This window comes from Cervus elaphus, chromosome 5, assembly GCF_910594005.1.
Source record: "Cervus elaphus chromosome 5, mCerEla1.1, whole genome shotgun sequence".
NCBI classification, from domain to species: Eukaryota; Metazoa; Chordata; class Mammalia; order Artiodactyla; family Cervidae; genus Cervus; species Cervus elaphus.
Genome location: NC_057819.1, coordinates 54,793,068 through 54,813,973, shown reverse-complemented (window position 1 = coordinate 54,813,973; position 20,906 = coordinate 54,793,068). Strand labels below are relative to the sequence as shown.

Here is a 20,906-nt window from a genome sequence, read left to right as displayed (position 1 = left end):
CTTCCTATTGTTGCTGGTCCCTTTCCCAGGTGACAGCTCTTCTTGCTCTGAAATAGTTCTGTGCCTTAAGGTTGAGTCCTCAGTCATCCTTCTCTCTGCATGCACTTGCTTTCTGTGACTGCATGCATCCCTTTGACTTCAACCATTAGTCAACAATAACTGACCAAAACTATATTTTAACAGCCTTAATATCTCTCCCATGATCTAGACCCATGTGTTCAATTGCTTTCTGAATATCTTAAGACATCTCAGAAGCAACACGTTTAAAATTAAACTCATCATCTTTGACTGCAATTCTTTCTTCAAGTTCCCCACGTATGAACGAGTTCCTTTCCAAGAGCATGTTTGTAAGTCCAACAAATTAGCCTAGGTCCCCAACTAACACAATCGGCTATATAGTACTATACTGTAATAGGTTTATAATACTCTTCACGCATAATACATAGAAAACAAACACACACACAAAAGAACACATTTTAAATCTTACAGTGCGGTGCCTTGAAAAGTGTAGTAGTGTAGCACAGCAGCTGACATGGAGTGAACAGGCAAAGAAGAGTTACTGAGTGGAGGAGGGAGGGGAGGTGGGAGATGGTTGACCTGAAGGGTCATCAGCAACAGGAAATAGAGGGCAAGCTGCAATTTCATTCACATCTGATGTGGAAGGAATGCACGTGTACATCTTTGAGAGTTTGCAACTTGAAGGTTCACGTAGTGGGGACTTACTGTTTCCTACAGATAGCTTAATAGTCCAAACTATACTGGGTCCCATGTGAAATTTCTGTCTTCCTTTACCTCAACTCTGATATCACATCTAATTCCATCACCAAGTCTATGTAATTCTATTTAGTAATTGATTTGAATCCAGATTCCAGTTGGTTTGGATCCAATTTTCTTCTCTAGTTATCTGCTTCTATGTTGGCATGGATTCTTTTTGTTATTTTATTTTTCTAGACTATTAGAATTGCCTCCAAACAGGTTGATTTCCTTACCAAGTCGTCACATTCTCGTATATTTTCCTCTTTGACTTTCAATAAACTTTCTAAAGGGGCTTCCCTTGTGGTTCAGTAGCAAAGAACCCACCTACCAATGCAGGAGGTGCAGGTTTGATCCTTGGGTTGGGAAGATGCCCTAAAGAAGGAAATGGCAACTCACTCCACTATTCTTGCCTGAGAAATCCCACGGACAGAGGGAACTGGTGGGCTACAGTCCATAAGGTTGCAAAAGAGTGGGGCAGGACTTAGCCACTAAACAACAGCAAACTTTCTAAAATTCAAATGTAACCATGTTATTCTTCTGCTAAAGGTATACTTAATGTAGTTTCTTTCTGCTTTAAGAATTGTTTAGTCTCTGGCTGTTTTAAACTTTTGTGTGGTATGTAAAAACCTCAGTCTATTTTTATGCATGATCTCCAAACCAAAAAGTTTCCAAACAGACACAGAAAAGGAACTATTGCACCTAACCATAACCCTAAGTAAAGGCTATATTTATCAGCTGGAAATTCTTGGTTTTTACTTTGTCGGTACTATAGCTGATTCCTTCTGAGGTCTGTGCCTTGCTAATAACTATCAAACCTGAAATTTGTCCTCAAATGCAGCAAAGATAGAATGGAAATGAACAGAATCATAAGAGGTTGTCAAATAATCTTTGTTTCATAGGTCTGGCTCCATTCTCTCTAAAATTGAGTTCATTTTTCAGTTTTGAATGGGCATGCTTAAAATGGGACTATGTTAGTGGGTCGTTGTGGGCATCTTAGTTTAGTCCTCTCTACTCACCCTCAAATTACACAAGTGCACACAACCCACACATAGACTTGACACTTGTTAATTATTTACCATTGATGTCCCGGGTTATTATTTTGCTAGGATTCATCCATATTGCCTTATTTAGATCTCCTTTACAATTTTCAAAATGACTGATCAGGATTAGGGATTGAGTCTTTGATCAAAGTGTGTAGTAAAGTTAACAAAATCCATGTATCTGAGTCCCACATACATGGCGCTCTTCCACAGATATTAATGCTAATGCATTCCACTAATGCTAATACATTTGTCATAGGTTCTGGAAAGAATGTGGTACAATAAATATGTGCCTTTCCTTATTAAAAAGATATCTAAATTTAAATAATCCAACAAGAAAATATTATCTTAATTTAAAATATAATTGTCTACCCCTATATTACCCTTCCCCCCTTTCCCTCTCATACTGGAAACTACTATTTTCTGTATCTGTGAGTTTGCTTTTTTTTTTATTATATTCAGTAGTTGGTTGTATTTTTTAGACTTCAGTTCAGTTTAGTTCAGTCGCTCAGTCGTGTCCAACTCTTTGCAACAGTGAATCGCAGCACGCCAGGTCTCCCTGTCCATCACCAACTCCCGGAGTTTACTCAAACTCATGTCCATCGAATTGGTGATGCCATACAGCCGTCTCATCCTCTGTCATCCCCTTCTCCTCCTGCCCCCAATCCCTCCCAGCATCAGGGTCTTTTCCAATGAGTTAACTCTTCGCATCAGGTGGCCAAAGTACTGGAGTTTCAGCTTCAGCATCAGTCCTTCCAGTGAACACCCAGGACTGATCTCCTTTAGGATGGACTGGTTGGATCTCATTGCAGTCCAAGGGACTCTCAAGAGTCTTTTCCAGCACCACAGTTTTTAGACTTAACATTTAAGTAATATCATACAGTATTTGTTTTCTTCTCTCTGACATTTCACTTTGCATAGTACCCTCCAAGTTCATCCATGTTGTTTCAAATGGCAAAATTTTATATATATATATATATATATATATGTATGTATGTATGTATGTATGTATGTATTTCCACAGTGGCTACACCAATTTACATTCCTACAAACAGTGTATGAGGGTTGCCTTTTCTCCACATCCTCTCTAACATTTGTTTGTGTTCTTTTTGATGATAGCCATTGTGACTGGTATGAGGTGATAGGTCATTGTGGTTTTGACTTGCATTTCCTTACTGATCAGTGATGCTTGGCATAGTTTCATGTGCCTATTGGCACATCTGCATCTCCTCTTTGGAAAAAGTGTTTGTTCAGATCTCTGTCCATTTTTTAACTGGATTGTTTGTTTTTGATGTTAAGTTGTACGAGCTGTTTATATATTTTGGCTATTAACCCCTTATCAGTCATATCATTTGCAAATGTTTTCTCCCATTCAATAGGCTGTCTTTTCATCCTGTTGATGGTTTCCTTTAAGTTCAATTAGGTTCCATTTATTTTTGCTTTTGTTTCCAATATAGGGGCAGGGAATTAAGAGATACAAACTATTATGTATAAAATAAACTACAAGGATATATAGTACCTCACAGGGAATATAATAGCCAATATTTTATAGTAACTATAGATGCAGTATAACCTTAAACATTGTGAATCACTATGTCGTATGCCTGTAATTTGTGTAATATTGTACACCAACTATAACTCAATAAAAAATAAAAAAATATAATTATCAAATTAATGGATTTGGTCTTATTGATAGTACTATAGCCTTTTACCCCAGCAAGTATTCCTAGTTATAGCCTTAGAAGCCAACGTGTATTTATCTGCAACTTTATTGTAATATGTCCTAAAGATTCAAGATGCTCTCTGGATTTAATTTTGCCAGATGACATTTAAACACTAGAGCTGAATTATAAATGAAGTTGCTTTGTTAAAAACAACAAAGAGTGGGTTTGTGAACTTGTGAAGTTGGAAACCAAATCAGTATTCCAAACTGAACTCTATTGCTGCTATCTCATTAAATAGCATTGGTTAGATGTTTAAAGATTTTTATACATTTTAATTCAGGTGGTAACTTGAATTAAAACAACATTGATTTTTTTTTCCTATATCATTATTGGTCATGTATAACATACTAAAAATAAAAATGAATTTAATACTATTTGAGTCTGTCTGTGTAACAGGGTATTAAATTTTTGGAGGCTTTCTTTCCCCATGCTAATTTTCATCATTTTGCTGTTCCTTTTGTTTGCCTTGGAACTTTAGCTTTTTAGAATTATTATTCATTCTTTTCACCATATGTCCCAATCATTAAACATTTAAACTTTGATCAGGCAGAGAAGCAAGAGACTATGTATAATGATGAAGTTGGAACTTCCCTGAACAACCTGTTAGCTCATCTTGGAAGAAGAGTGTTGTGCCAAATGATCTTTATGTGTTCATGAATAGTGTTGTAACAAAAGTTGGTAGAGAGATAAGCATAAAGGGCAGTTCTAATGGAAGCAATGATAGTAAGATATACCTTGGCTGAACATGCTAATGCTTTGTTAAGATGCTATCTGCTCTTGCTGCTGAATTAGGTACATATTAAGTTAGCAGCTCTTATAGCTATGTGCTATTTTACAAAATGAATTAGAAGAGAAAGAATATACCTCTCAGGATTTAGAAGTATCTCATATGACAGTAAAATGATTACATAGAGAATACCCATTTAACCCAGAGTTTATGGTACATTAACTGTGTGGATAGATTCTGCAAATAAAAGTGGGAGAGGCGGGAAGGAAATTCATATGAAGGTAGCTGCAGGCTCTACCTACTTTGAGTTTTTAGCTTTATACTGAACTCTCTATAAACAGTGTAAAATATAAAGCTATACTTTATACTGAAGTAACTGAGACTTTTGCTGTTGCTGTTTCCTAAATGCAGAATTTCAGAGTGTGAATATCAGGACTTTAGCTGAAAATACGCCTATATTGAACCAGGAATCTTTGGCCGTGGCATTTGGGCACAAACATTGGGAAGATTTAAGGAACTGTGAAGATTGATCATGGAAATCAAAGAGGAAGGAGCATCAGAAGAAGGCCAGAACTTTCTGCCTACACCCCAGGCAAATGACACCGGGGACTTTCAGTTCACAAGTGAGTATAAATGCACCCCCAAATTACATAACTTTGTTCCTTTGCACTATTATTTCAGTGTTCTATGTCTATGATATGTCTCTCCTCTTTTATCCTGGGTGAGGTAGATGATAGTCTATGAAATGGTTCAATATCAAATAGAACCATTGTTCTTGAATGTGTAGTAAGACAGTATGTAGTTTCTTTTTTTGTTAAGGATGTTGATCTTTATTTGAAGATCAGTTGGAAAACTAAGGCAGTACTTGAATTTTGAAAAAATCACTCTGGATGTTGATGGAGACCCGACTGTGGATGCACGGAGTGGATCCGAGACACCATTTAGGAGGCTGTGGTTGCACACTTTCTGTTGATCATATTTCTACTCTCATGTGGTATTGTTTTTTTTTTTTTTTTTAATTTTTTTTTGGTCATACATTGATATGAATCAGCCATAGATTTACACGTATTGTTTTTTGAAACCTAGAAATTTTCTCTTTAAAACCAAAGACATTTCAGTTGAAAACATTAGGGCACAATGATTACACTAGCTGCTTCGCAGTTGCTGCCATACCTAAGTCACATCAACAGAGCAAGCAAGCTTGGCTATTTGGCCAGGATTAGCATTTGAACATGAACATTGGTTTTTGTGCTACTCAAGTAATTAAAATCATTGGAAGAAGTATATGTTTTCTCTCATGCTTAACATTCTAGAGTTAGGGTTATATTGTTTAGCATAAATTGTGTTTTGTTTTATTCAAAAGATTCTTGTCCAGTTATTTAGCCCTGGCAAACATATGCCTAACCTCTCATTTCATTTACATTATAAAAATAATCTTGAGATTATTGTGCTTCATGGGGTCGCAAAGAGTCGGACATGAATGAGTGACTGAACTGAACTGAACTGATACAATTTGTTTGACTCATAGTATGTAAGTCTCATAGATATCACATTATGCTAACTACAAGTTTAGTATATGTGCCTATACTTGTATTGAACTGAACACAGACATAGACAGTCTTAACCCTAGATTGTGGCCATTCATTTATTCCTGAAAAATATTTGTGCTTTTAATTTTACATCTTCAATTCTTGAGTAGTCATTCATCTGAGAATGGTAATGTCTCTCTCTTCAGAGAAATAAAGCTAATGTGAGAGGGTACTTTATTTCTGTAACCTGTGCATTTTAGCTCCAATTTTAGCTCCTGTACATTAAATGTATTCTCTTTCTCAAATAAGGAAAAAAAAAAAAAATCTTGAGAAAATGATACTGGTTGGATGAGTTTATTTGAGTAATTTGATTGTCAGAGCTTACAGCAGAATTGTTAATAGCCTTTAAAAAAATTACAGTATTTGAAATTAATAAAGACCTACATAATAATTGTCAATCTAACCCTTCTTAGAAAGTCTAAATTTGTTAAATGTCAGTAGGAAATAAAAGTAAACATAAATGCAAAAAATATGAACTCTGTACATAAAAAACAGATGGTTTTTATCCAAAGAGATGGTTCTAGCAGTTGTTGACTGAAAAAATAATGCACAACATGAGTTATGAATTATGTTTTATTGGGGCAAAATGAAAACCATAGCCTGGGAGACAGCATTTCAGATAGCTCTTAGAAACTGCTCCAAGTAAGTAGGGGAAAGGTCAGTGTACATGTGATTTTGGTGAAAGAGGAGTCCATGCAATCAAGCACATATTTCTGCAGAAGGTTTCTGCTTTTCTCATGAAGGTCACTGCTAGTCATGAGGAGCAGATGTCACCATGAAGGATTTTAGTGCTTTCCTATATATGAGGAGATTCAAGAATTGGGCTTGTAAAATTGTCTCCTGAAAATATCTATCTGAAAACCTGTTCTGCCTTTTTTTCCCCCCAAATCACAGATGCCTCATTTATGATCTCCACCCTAAATTCCTTTCAGGGGATACTGAAGGTCAGCAGCTGCAGCAGCTCATGATTTAATCCTTGCAGAGGTGGATAGCAAGTGCCAGTGTGTAGTGGACACAGTATATTCATGACTAAATGCTAATAAATTTAAGTTTTATCTGATGAGTGCACCAGTAAAGATAAACAAGGAGAAGATTTTTATATAATACTCTTTTATTTCTTGGTCACCCGTGAGTGGTGACAAATGACATCCCAATCCTCAGTCACTCTTTGTTTTTGTTATTGTTGTACTTACTTTTTATAGTTTTATTTGTTTTCATATTTTTTATGATCTCTATTTCTTTTTCTCTTTTTTTATTGAAGTATAGTTGACTTACAATATTATATTAGGTGAAGGTGTACAACATAGTGATTCGTTATTTTTATAGATTATATTTCATTTAATGATACTGAAAAAAAAATGGCTATATCCCATCAGCCCTTCTTGTTTAGGAAGCTCTGAAAAAGACTGTAGTCTTAACAAATCCATCTACCATTTTATTACTTGCCACAGCCTTACCTTTCTATCTTCTAGCCATTAGATGTTCCCTTTTCCTTACCTTTGTTCTTGAACTTAACTTTCCCTCCCACTTCATCTTAAATCATTTACCCATGTTAATAGATTTTTTTAACTGCCAAATAAAGGAAAGAACATTTAACAGAATATTGATTTGAGCTATCAATAAATTGGCAGAATAACCGCCATCATCGTTTCCTGAGTAACCTAACCAGAAATAGCTCTTTAATTATTTACCATTAACACAAGGTTGAAATGGTGTGAAAGAGAAATCTGTGTCAGAGAAGACTTGGATGAGGTCATCCTTTGCGAAGTTTCCATCTCTGTCGACATATATACAAAAGAAACAGAAACAGTTGAAAAATATGTTTTGCATTTTTCATGCCTTACAGAAACAATATTTCTGTTTTATGACCATGGAACTAAATAGAGCAATCAAATCTTTAGCCATATCTAGTTTTTCTATAAATATTACATCCTGCCCTGAGAATTGACTTGTTATATATGTCTGGATGATTAACTGAGTTTATTTGTTCTGCCAAATAGTGTATTTATACATTGTGGGCAGGGAGAAAGTTATTTATGTTCACATAATTTTGATGAGTTAAATATCTTCAATCTGAATTTGTGCCTATTATTCATAGGTATTCAGAAGACTCCAAATGAACCACAGTTGGAATTCATCCTTGGTAAGAAATTCTTATTTATTTATAGCTATAAATGTAATAAGCCTTTTGTACATATAGTTTACAACTTTAGGTATGTTACTGATATCATTGTTATTTATAATATAGTTTCTAACATTTCATGAATATTGTCCTGTTAAAAAAACTCATTCTATAAGGTAAGTGTTATTTTCCCCAGTTTGTAAGTGAAGAATCTGAGCTATGGAGAAGGTCAGTTTATGACCCAAGGATTGAGGACTTCAGTGGTGATGGGTTTGTGTCTGTCAATCAGATCTGCTGACCACAAGTCCTTTTCCCAACACTTATTCTAATACAGTGACTGAAGTTTGTTGCAAATCATTTCTCAAAATCCACGTGTCTAATTACTCACTCCTGGGGCTGTTGACTGGGCTCATGTAGAGTTTTCCTTTGTCCTTCTTTATGCCGTTTACAGGGTCTGTGCTCCCCTTTAGGTCTCACTCACTCAAAAATATTCCCTTGCTCTTCCATCTTGATATTGTGGCGAGATCCATGACTTTGAGAATTTAATTTTAATTCAAAGCTTTAACTTGCTTAAGCAACTCTAAGCATCTGTCACATCTGGAAATTTGTAAATTTGTCAAAGGATGAATTAAAAATGTGCACCCCTACAACACTGTAAATCAACTACACTTCAATAAAAACAATTTTTGCTTATGTAGCAGTGGTTTTTAAAAAAAAAATACATACCCTGAGGCTGGCCCACTACTTAGCTAGTGAGTAGGAACTTGAATTGGGTATGACTGCAAAGTGCTATTAGGGAATTAGTTGCAAAATGACATTTAAAGGGGGTAAAAATATGGTTCCTATGAACTATTTAGAGAGCCTTTTCTTCTTTTATTGTCCTGAAGTACTTTGAAAGGTCCCAAATATTTTTACATTTATTTGTATGAAATTTCACAAGATATATTTTAATTTCCAAATCATTGATACATACATATTTTATGAAGTTATGGGCAAGCTGAAACACATATCTCAACTGTCTGTAGTAGTTTGTAGTGATTTGAAGTTCCAATTATTTTAGGAATATATATTTTATTATATAATGAAATGTTTCAAATTTATATTCTTCACTCAAAATATTACATTTTGAAGCATAACTTATTGAGAAAACAATCATAATTTTTTTGGTTTTGTTTTTCTTTCTCTTTCTAATAGATTTCATTTTTTGAACAGTTTGCATCAAATTTGAACAGAAGATATAGAGGTTTCCTTGGTACTCCCCTGCCCCTATACATGTATAGCATCCCCCATTATCAACATCCCCCTGCCAGAATGGTACATTTGTTACAGTTGATGAACTTACAGTGATGGATTATTGTCATCCTAAGTCAATAATTTGGGGCTTCCTGGGTGACTCAGTGGTAAAGAACCCACCTGCCAATGCAAGAGACAGGACACCTGGCTTCAGTCCCTGGATCAGGCAGATTCCCTGGAGAGGGAAATGGTAACCCACCCTAGTATTCTTGCCTGGAGAATCCCATGGACTCAGGAGCCTCGTGGGTTACAGTCCATTGGGTCACAAAGAGTCATACATGACTGAGCAACTGAGCAACAAGTCCATAATTTACATTAGGGTTCATCCTTGCAGTTATATATTATCTATGGGTTTGGACAATGTATAGACATGTGTTCATCATTAGAGAATCATACCTAGTATCTTCACTGCCCTAAAAGTTCTCTGAGCTCTGCCTATTCAGCCCTGTCTTTCTGGTAATGCCTGGCAACCACTGATAAAGATATACTTTGTTTATTTATTTATTTGTCTAAAAAATTCTCAGATGTTGTCAAATAAAGAAAAAAATCCATTTTTCAGAAAGGGAATCAAGTATCAAAAAAGACCTTGGCACCTCTTGACTCACTAACTCTTGCTACTTGAGACTTTACTTACTCATCTTTTATTTTTAAGGTAATATATTTATTGTTTTTTTTAACCTTTCACCAAGACTTCTGAAAAATGAAGATTTGTTAGACTCATTAGGAGTATTTCAAAACACAAAAAAAGCTTTCTTACTTGAAACCTGGAGAATAGGGGAAATCTGAGTTAGGCAGAAATAATTGGAGTAGAGGCTGTTAGTCAAGCATGGAGACAGAATGCATGGACCAAATACCCATCTTCTATTTCAATTAAGTTACCTGTCTTTTTCAAAGACCTAACTATACTAATTGTTTTGAAAGTGCAGTCAAGTTTGGGAACAACGCTGTCATCACTTACATTTCTGGCTTGAATCATCGATTTAAGAGATCAGCAGCTCTGAGAATTTATTCATAATAATATTTCTCCCATTTAAAAAACCAAACTTTAATTTTCTTTTTTCATGTCTATTAAAAAAATACACTAGAATTCTTAACAACAGGTAATTTTATTTTGTCATATGGCAGGAAATCCCTGATGCACAAACAAAAGAAAGTCATCTAGAATCTTCAGGGAATTATGTTGTTGATCCTGGAATATATATTTCCTAAACTGTTTGCTATGCTTCTCAGCACTTTAAAAGATCCTTAACTATACCATTTCTTGAAGATTTTTTTTAAACTATTCTTTCAAAGACATATAGCCAAACCCATGTAGGTTTTAGTGTATATTTTTATCACCATTTTTTTCTTTAAGCTTTTTTTTAATCTTACAAATTATTTGAGACTTCATCTATCATATAGTTAGCCTCATTTCATAATTAATAAGTGAGAGAGTAATATTTTCTTAAATATTTTTTCATTGTTTAAGAATGTGCATATTTAATTAACGAGAAAGAAGGCAAAGCATCTTACTAAAAAAAATCTAGAAAGAAAATGGAATAAAGGATGTAAGAGACCTTTTTCCAACTAATTTTCCAACTAAAATTTTTTGGGGGGTAGATTTCCTTTTATTGAAGTATAGTTAATTTACAATGTCATGTTAATTTCCACTGTATAGAAAAGTGATTCAGTTATACATACATATATGTGTATATATATATACATTTTAATATATTCTTTTCCATTATAATTTATCTCAGGATATTGAATATATCTCCCTGTGCTATACAGTAGGACTGTGTTGTTTATCCATCCAAATAATTTTTCTCTTATATTTGATTCTTGATTCTGTACCAAAGTATTCAAATAAATTGAGAGTTTCAGTGGCCTTGCTTTTTAAATTGGGAACAGCCACACTAATTTTGTAGGTGTCATATTATTTTGTATGAGTTACTTTCCATCAGGGATTTGTTTCTGTCTTGTCTATATGTCTATAAAATCAATATATCTTGCTGAAGTTCCTCTGCTACATCTTTATTCAAGTTAATCAGGTGGGAGATGTCTAGTCAATTGAGCAAGCTGATTGGTTAAAAATATCTTGATAGTAAAAGATAAGCATGTACTAATAAGATGAGGAGCTCATGCCCATCGTCAATGGTATTTTTAGTGGTTGGCTGCATTTAAATTGTGTAATTCACCTGTACCTTTATAGCTGTACTTCCACGTGTCTTTCATTGTTTAGCTTGAGTATATAGGTACCCTTTTTATTTTCACAAACAGAAAAATAAGTAAAAATCCAAGAGAACACCAATTTTGTTTACAGTTTAGTAAAATTGTTTTATTTCAACAAAGCTGGCATTTAAGAAGAGGGATCATTTCTCACATTCAGATAACATTTCTTTCTTGAAACCATTGTGGGAAATTATATATAGAATTAAGTCATTTGACAAAGATATGAAAGAAAAGAAATTCCTGTGAACTGTTTCTTAAGTTTAGTTCCCTAATTATGCTTATAACATTTATTGTCATGCCTCCATTTACTATCTCCAAAGTCAATAGAATACTTAAAAGAATGTTTTCCTATTTTTATATGGACACCACATATATCATGAATCCAAGGCAATAGTCACTAATGCATGTTAATACATAGGAGAGAATGGCGTGTGTGTATGTGCATGTGATTCTTGTGTTTTTCATTTCACAGCATGAGGTCACGTTCTTGAAATAACTTACATGCTGATGACTGATACCTAATGAAAGCCAAGTGACCAGTTGCAGGGTACATTGACATACATTTTTTTACATGTCAACAGCCTTGGTGTCAGTTATGATAGGAACGTGGGGACATGGTGGCAGGAGAGAAACCCCTAACAAATGAAAGTAATTCATTCACCTAAATTTTACTGGGAGCGTGGAAAACTTAAAAAGCACTCTCAGAAAGCATTAAGTCTCGTGTAGACAGAAACAGGGCAAGTCTATAGACTGTGCCTGGGGGAGGAGTTGGTTTGCAGAACAGAGGGCCTATTGGGGGCCTATTTTGGACATAGAGAGTCGAAGAAGGCCTCTGTGTGTCCCAAGAGACTTATGCAGGGTGTGGAGGCTGATTTGGGAAGTGTCCATACTAAACATAAGACCCAGGTGACTTTTCCAGCCTGGAGGGGCAGACGATAGTAGATACTTACGCATCAGGTAATAGGGTTGGAAGAATGAGAATACTGGGGCTCAAGGGTAGTAACTCAGGTTGTTGGTTGGATCAGGCCTGAAACCAAGTTATGAGTTGAATGGGTCTTGAAGTGAAAGTGGATATTGCAAATAGTGAAGGACTGTTTATTGGGCTACTAGAAAGTCAGGGTCGGAATAGGACGACGGTAAGAGAGAAGAGGGGCTGAGCCAGCGAGTTCTGGCTCCCATGGCTTCTAGTCTCCCTCACCTTCACCTGTACTGAACCTCCGGACAATGGATCAATCCTGGTGCCTGGGTGTTGCTGAGACTCTAGAGAATAAGGGTTGGAGAGAGGTGGGATTCAACTCAAATGATTGTTCGATTCCTCGCCTTTTGTGAAGCTGTTTTCTCTTTTAAGAATGATAAAATGACTTTTTCTCCAGAGACTTCTTCCTCTTGAATTGAAAAAATGCATCAGTTCCTTTCTACAGATTTTATTAGCACAGAAAATAAGACTAATTTGAAGTTCAAATTATTTAATAGATCCTTGCTTTATATTTCTATTTTCTCTAAAGTCAATAAACCCATGTTAATTTCTATAATTTTATTAATAATATAGTGAGAACTATATCAGATGAAAATCAATAATAGGCAATGCAGAGTTACCTCTGCAATGTAGTCATATGTCATCATACATTTTCAGATAGCAAATCCTCTTTTTAAAAAATATTTATTTATTTATTTGGCTGCACCAGGTCTTAAAGTAGTTGCAGCATTTGGGATCTAGTTCTCTGACCAGGATTTGAACCTAGGACCCTTGCATTGGGAGCATGCAATGCAGTGGGGCCTTAGCCACTGAACCACAAAGTAAGTTCTCTGACAGTCTTCTTGATTTCTGTTTGTCCATCTCATTTCTTGACTTTTCTTCTAATACCTCGAATACAGAACCAATAAAGGAAAGTTTGAGCCACTCTAGGAAATGGCAACCCACTCCAGTACTCTTGCCTAGAAAGTCCCATGGACAGAGGAGCCTGGTAGGCTACAGTCCACAGGGTTGCAAAGAGTTGGACATGACTGAGCAAACATGTGACTTTATCCCCAACTCAGAGTCAATCAGCATGTGTTGTTTATTTTTGTAATGAAACATATTTTAAAGATGAAAAACTATATAGTCATTAAAAATCATGGGTCAAAAGGATGTTTTATTCAACAAGGAAATGTAAGAGTTGTCAAAGCAGGCTAACAAACTGCATGTACAACAAAACCCTTATTTAACTGTGTCTATGTGCACAAAGTAATAAGATTGGAAGAACAGGCATGATAGATTTTAATCATGGTTCTCACAACTTGGGAAAATTTCCATTTCCTTTGTTATGCTTTTCCAGAGGAAAGTATAAAGGTATTTTATTAAATCTTCCAAAGTTTCTGCAACATGCTCATATAGTCTTAACTGTTCATTTATTTAAATAAACCCCTAAATAAGCTGAACAAGAAAAGGGGGCATATTTGAAGGAGTAAAATTCTGCTCTTTGCCTTCAATTAACTCATAGTATAGCTAAAGAGATCAAACTAGTCTTAGTTTAGTTCAGCCTAAGACTCCTGAAGTCATTAAAAAGATCCTTAAAAGCTAAGCTATTTTTCAGGGTCTCTGAGAATATAAAAAGATCAAACTAATATGAGAAAAAGTAGTCAAAGGCTTTTCAAAGAAGACTTGTGCTATGCTTAGTCGCTCAGTCATGTCTGACTCTGCGACCCTGTGGACTGTGGTCCTCCAGGCTCCTCTGTCCGTGGGATTCTCCAGGCAAGACTACTGGAGTGGGTTGCCATGCCCTCCTCCAGGGGGTCTTCCCAATCCGGGGATAGCGTCCAGGTCTCCTGCACTGCAGGTGGATTCCTACTGTTTGAGCCAGCCAGGCCTCCCTTCCAAGCAAAACTTAACTAAAGCCAGTTTGTGAAGGAAGAAAACAGCACTCGAACTGGGAGGAAAGGAGGAATCACATTCTAGACCAGGACAGCAGCAGATGTTTGGTTCAGAACAAGATAAGACTCTGAATTCAGAACACACACTCACACCAGGTCCATGCAATAAGTACTTATGTATTATTATACCAGTTTATGTATTAAAAGGCAGCCATCTTGTCCTCCTAGAAGAGAAAATAAAATCTGTATTCTGAAGTAGGTTTCTTGATTCATATACCTCCTGGTCCTTTGAAATCATGGTATGTACTGAAAAATCAGTGATTCCAAGTACTTTATAGAAAATTATTTCACATTTACTCTGTAAGCCATGTCAGTTCTGCCATATATGCTGCTGCTGCTGCTAAGTCGCTTCAGTCGTGTCCGACTCTGTGCGACCCCATAGATGGCAGCCCACCAGGCTTCCCCATCCCTGGGATTCTCCAGGCAAGAACACTGGAATAGGTTGCCATTTCCTTCTCTAATGCAGGAAAATTAAAAGTGAAAGTGAAGTCGCTCAGTCGTGTCCCACTCTTTTCGACCCCATGTACTGCAGTCCACCAGGCTCCTCCGTCCATGGGATTTTCCAGGCAAGAGTCCTGGAGAGGGGTGCCACTGCCTTCTCCGCTGCAATATATAATGTGACTAAATAAACAAACTGAAGTACACCCTTGTAGAAACTCTGTTTTCTCGACGGAAATAGAAAATTTTTTTTTAAAAAACGGTCTGTGGACAGGCAACCCACTATATATCTGGACCAGGTAAATGATGTGTACCAGCCTAGAATTTAGTGATTAAAATTCATTTCTATCACAGCATTATGTCATGGTACAAAGGCAAGATGTCCTTGGGTTGATAACTTCAAATATTAGAGTGGCATTCAATAGGACAAGAAGAATGCTGATTCTAAAGGCTTTGTTCTTCTGTTGGATCATATATGTGATTCTATGCACTGATTTTAGGTTTTCTATAAACAGCTACCATATATCTAATAGCCCAGCTAGGAAAAAAACAAAAAATCATGTAAATCATGTGATCGGTTTTCTGTGTTCAGAATTTGAAAATGTGTATAAAATATGCCCAAATTGACAAGCTGCACAAAAACTGTCTCATCTCTTTATATAGGCGGCTTTTATAGCTTGCTAAGGCTTTCATTAACCTGCATGTCAAATCCATTCATAGTTTATGAATTGCTATAAATCAGTCATTGTTTTATATGTTTCTCAGAAAGAAAAAAAAAAATTAAGGAAGGCAAACTTGCCAGTTTTCTCCTGTATTCACACTTCTCCTCTCCTGCTGATCTGTGTTTTATAAATGATCATAAAGCTCTGACTTTTTTAAAGCTCCAATGGGAGAATGGAAGATTTTACTATATCTTTAGTATTTTTACCTTCTATGTGGTATTATAGGTAAGCTAAAGGGAATACTAAGCACAGAGGTATATTTTTGTATTTAATCTATTGATAAAAATATTACCTCTTCATATAAGCTGCAGGATGATTTTCAAGCAAGAGAAGCAACCGTTAAGAATGCACTTGGTCTATTGTTGCCTCGTTATAAGTTCATGGCCATTTTCTTCATTCCTGTAGTATGATACTTCCCTTATAAAACATTGCATTCCATTGAACAGTAATTTTGAGGAGCACCTTCTAAGGACAAGGCATTATGAGCACAGGAAAAGCTACTGTTTTTTGAGCACCTACCATGTGCTTATCTCTTTGCAAACAAGATGCTATGTTTTTCCTACCACAGTTCTACAGGATAATAACCTTAAAAATAGCATACAGAGTGAGGTAAGCCAGAAAGAGAAAAACAAATATCATGTATTAACATATGTATTAATATACGGAATCTAGAAAAACATTACAGATGAACCTATTTGCTGGGCAGGAATAGAGACACAAAGAACACATATGAGGATGTGGTGGGGGAGGTGAGGGGGTAGAGCTAGTGGGAAGTTTCTGTATAGCACAAGAATCTCAACTCAGCGCTCTGTGATGATCCAGAGGGTTGGGTGGGAGGGAGACTCAAGAGGAAGGGGATATGTGTATACATATGGCTGATTCACTTTGTTGAACAGCAGAAACTAACACTATATTGTAAAGCAATTATACTCCAATTAAAAAAATGTGGTGGTGTTCAGTTGTTAAGTCATGTCAGACTCTTTTTGACCCTATGGTCTATAGCACACCAGACTCCCCTGCCTTCCACTATCTCTCAGAGTTTGCTCAAACTCATGTCCGTTGAGTCAGTGATGCCATCCAACCATCTCATCCTCTATTGCCCCTTTCTCCTTCTGCCCTCAATCTTTCCCAGGATCTTTTCCAATGAGTCGGCTCTTCACATCGGGTGGCCAAAATGTTGGAACTTCAGCTTCAGCATCAGTCCTTTCATTGAATATTCAGTGTTGATTTCCTGTAGGATTGATTGGTTTGATCTCCTTGCAGTCCAAGAGTATTCTCTAGCACCACGATTCGAAAGCATCAATTCTTCAGCGCTTAGCCTTCTTTATGGTTCAGCTCTCACATCCATACATGAGTACTGGAAAAGTCACAACTTTGACTATATGGCCCTTTGTTGGCAAAGTGATGTCTCTGTTTTTAATATGATGACTAGGTTTGTCTTAGCTTTCCTTCAAAGGAGCAAGAGTCTTTTAATTTCATGGCTGCAGTCACCATCTACAGTGATTTTGGAGCCCAGGAAAATAAAATGTTTCACTTATTCTACTTTTTTCCCCTTCTACTTGCCATGGAGTGATAGCAAGTAGATCTTAGATCTCAGATGCCATGATCTTAGTTTTTTGAATGTTGAGTTTTAAGCCAGTTTTTTTCACCTCCTCTTACAGCCTCATCAAGAGGCTCTTAAAATAGTTTCTCTTTATTTTCTGCCATTAAAGTGGTATCATATGCATATCTGAGATTATTGATATTTCTCCCAACAATCATCATTCCAGTTTGTGATTCATCCAGGATGGCATTTCTCATGATGTACTCTGCGAAGAGTTAAATAAGCAACGTTACAATATACAGCCTTGTCATACTCCTTTCCCAATTTTGAACTAGTACATTGTTCTATGTCTGGTTCTTATTTTGCTTCTTAACATGCACACAGGCTTCTCAGGGGACAGTTAAGGTGGTCTGGTACTCCCATTTCTTTAAGGATTTTCTTAAAAACTCTGTTAGCCTTTGTCCTGCTTCATTTTGTACTCCAAGGTCAAACTTGTCTGTTATTCCAGGTATCTCTTGACTTCCTGCTTTTGCATTTCAATCCCTTATGATGAAAAGGACATCATTTTTGGTTTTAGTTCTAGAAGATATTGTAGGTCTTCATAGACCCAGTCAACTTCTGCTTCTTCGGCATCAGTGGGGCATAGGCAGCTTACTGCAATGTTGAATGGTTTGCCTTGGAAACAAACTGAGATCATTCTGTCATTTTTGAGGTTGCACCCAAGCACTGTATTTCGGATTCTTGTATTGACTGTGAGGGCTGCTCCATTTCTTCTAAGGGATTCTTTCCCATAGTAGTAACTATAATGGTCATCTGAGTTAAATTTTCCCATTTCTGTCCATTTTAATTCACTGATTTCTAAGATGTTGATCAATGTTCACCCTTGACATCTCCTGATTGATCACATTCAATTTATCTTGATTCATGGACCTAACATTCCAAGTTCCTATGCAATATTGTTCTTTACAGTATTGGACTTTCACCACCAGACACATCTAAAACTGGACGTCATTTCCGCTTTGGCCCAGCTGCTTCATTCTTTCTGGAGCTCTTAGTAACTGCCCTCTACTCTTCCCCAATAGCATACTGGACACCTTCAGACCCGGGGGCTCATCTTCTGGTGTCATATCTTTTTGCCTTTTCATACTGTTCATGGGATTCTGGCAAGAATACTGGAGTAAGTTGCCATTTCCTCCTCCAGTGGACCACATTTTGTCAGAATTCTCTATGATGATGATCCACCCATCTTGAGTCACCCTACATAGCATGGCTCATAGCTTCATTGAGTTACACAAGCCCCTTTGCCACAACAAGGCTATGATCAAGGAATAGGAATTAAAAAAAAAATAGCTAACATTTATTGGGTGCTTGTTCATTCAATGTACATTGATCTAAATACTTTACATATACTATTTAATTCTCACAATTGCATTGGTAAGATAAATGCTCTATTATCATCTTTGTTTTATAGGAAAAGATACTTAGACATAAACAAGTAAAGTAATTTGAACCCAGGAGTCTCTCATGTTATCTTCAATGGAAAGATGAAAAATCTAAGATTCCCAGTGATCAACTTTACAAAGATCTTATGGAAGATGAGTAACATGTTGAGTTTTATGTGATCTGAAGCTCCTGATTTTAACCACCAGGCTATATTCCCTCCTTGTTTCTAAAAACTTTCCAAGACATTATAGAAACAAACTATAAGGTCAGGCAGATTGTGATAAGGACAAAATAAAGACGTAAGTCAAGAACTATGGGAGTACTGAGCAAGCAGTGATTAACTATACCTGTGGCATCAGAGACAACATTTCAGAGGAAGAGGCATTTGTATCAGGTCTGGAAGATGAGCAGGATTTCTGCTGATTTAGAAGAAACACAAGAGATAATTCAGGCGAAGGTGGTAGCTAACTACATGAAAAAAAAACCCTACCGCTCATTTCCCAGGGTGATGAGTTTAATGCTCATTTATTTTTTCCTCTTTATTACTTATAATCCCACTCTGAAAATAAATTAAGGCTCTAGAAAGCCTTTTGCAATATTTTACAATTGTCACACATACATTAGAAGCTTGTTTTAAAATTCTAAATGAATGAAAGTCTTTAAACATTATTGGATCACTTGCAAATTGTATTTGGGTATCAGGAAGAACTGAGTCTTACTGGCTTTGGAGCTAAGCTAGAGTGAAACTCAGGGAAGGTTCAGGCCATGCTGAGCTGAACACAACAGGCTCTGCGCCATGCTGTGCCCCTGCCAATTGCCTACCTACGCAGAGCTTACAGACACAAGAATTTGCCTGACTTGTCTTTCTTGGAGCTATCTCAATTTTGACAGAATCGAGTAACTAGCAGTATTTTTGAAGAGATATTTTTTCAGAACAACAGTGAATCAGCACAACAACCAGAATAACAGTCAATGATTTTGCATTCCCCGTTCAAATTTCAGTCTGTAATCTGAATGGGGAGGTAATGGGAGTGGGAAGACTGCTCTTGCCTTTTATCAATGTGTTTGTTACCAGCTGGCCATGCAGCCTTAGAGAAATGACACAGTGTCATTCTCTATTTTCTTTCTTGTAGAATAGGAAGGGATGTCAGTAACTACCTGCTATAGTTCTTATTAGGATTAAATGTATTAATATATAGAAGCACCTGAAATGATATCTGTACTTGATGATTGGTTAACCTTTGCTACTTTGGATATAACCTTGGATAAATCACTTCGTCGTACTCAGCGAGTACTTTTTTGAACAGGGGTCTTGGAACTGCATTTTTGTGCATGACAGTTTGCTATCACACATTGAGCTCCTAAGTGCCTGGTGTTGAGTCTTACTGGCTTTCAGGCTGACTAGATGAAACTCAGAGAAGTCTTAAGCCATGCTGAGCAGAATCTGTAGCCATGCTGTGCCCGTGACAGTTGTCTACCTATGCATAGCTTACAGACACGGGAATCTCCTCATGTATCTTTTCCTGTTTTATCTCTGATCTAACAACAGGCCTGCCAGGTGCTGCTTACTATTCCCCTTTCACAGGTGAAGTCAGTCATTTGCCTAAGGCATAGGACTTGGAGTGGAGGAATATAGATTCTTAATTCTAAAAGTCATATTCTTTGTGGCCAATTGCTGAAAGGTCAGAATGGGGGAAGGGAAGACCAGAAAAGGTTATCTAAGACCAGCATCATGTTTTTGTACTGCTGAAATAATGAGAGATTTAATTAAAGGATGAGAAAATGAACCAATTAGAGCTCCTATTTAAAAAAAATAATGTTTATGTATTTGGCTGCTCTGGGTCTTTGTTGTGGCATTCAGGGTCTAGCTCCCTAATCACGGATCAAACCTGGGCCCCTGCATTGGGAGCTTGGAGTCTTAGCCATTGGACCACCAGGGAAGTCCCTCAATTAGAGCTTCTTGACAGGACTATCATGTGAGTAGTGGTTTCTGGCGACTCAAGATTTAATGCATGCTGCCTCTGAAACATAGCTGTTCTTATCGCCACTGGTCATAATTCTAGCTTGGTATCCCTTAGGAAGTTGAGATTCGTGGCATCAGTTAATAAACGAAAAGTACGTAAGAGAACAAATGTCTTTTTTGGCCTCACTTCCTATTTGCCAGGGGTGTACCATTTAACTGAATTTTGTTGCTGTGAATTATATTAACTATACCTGTTGTTCTGTTCCCATCTCTTTCTAAATAATATACCACAGGAACATTTAGTTAAGGAAGGTCAGGATTGTTTATTCCACATGGCTTTAGCAAATTATTTGTTAAATGAGAGGGGTTTTTTACATGTTCACATTCTACCTTCTTTATCTGTCTCTCATGCATGATCAACATGC

The 20,906-nt window shown here is 36.6% G+C and overlaps 1 protein-coding gene across 3 annotated transcripts in view; it reads left to right on the top strand.

Annotated features, from left to right (window-relative positions):
• Positions 1-20,906, top strand: part of INPP4B (inositol polyphosphate-4-phosphatase type II B) — an 839,852-nt gene that overhangs the window by 425,131 nt on the left and 393,815 nt on the right. For all 3 annotated transcript variants that reach the window (XM_043902501.1, XM_043902500.1, XM_043902502.1), the window contains exons 4-5: positions 4,659-4,870; positions 7,935-7,979. In XM_043902501.1, the coding sequence (XP_043758436.1) occupies positions 4,780-4,870; positions 7,935-7,979 (136 nt within the window). In that variant the 5' untranslated portion in view covers positions 4,659-4,779. The remainder of the gene's footprint in view (positions 1-4,658; positions 4,871-7,934; positions 7,980-20,906) is intronic.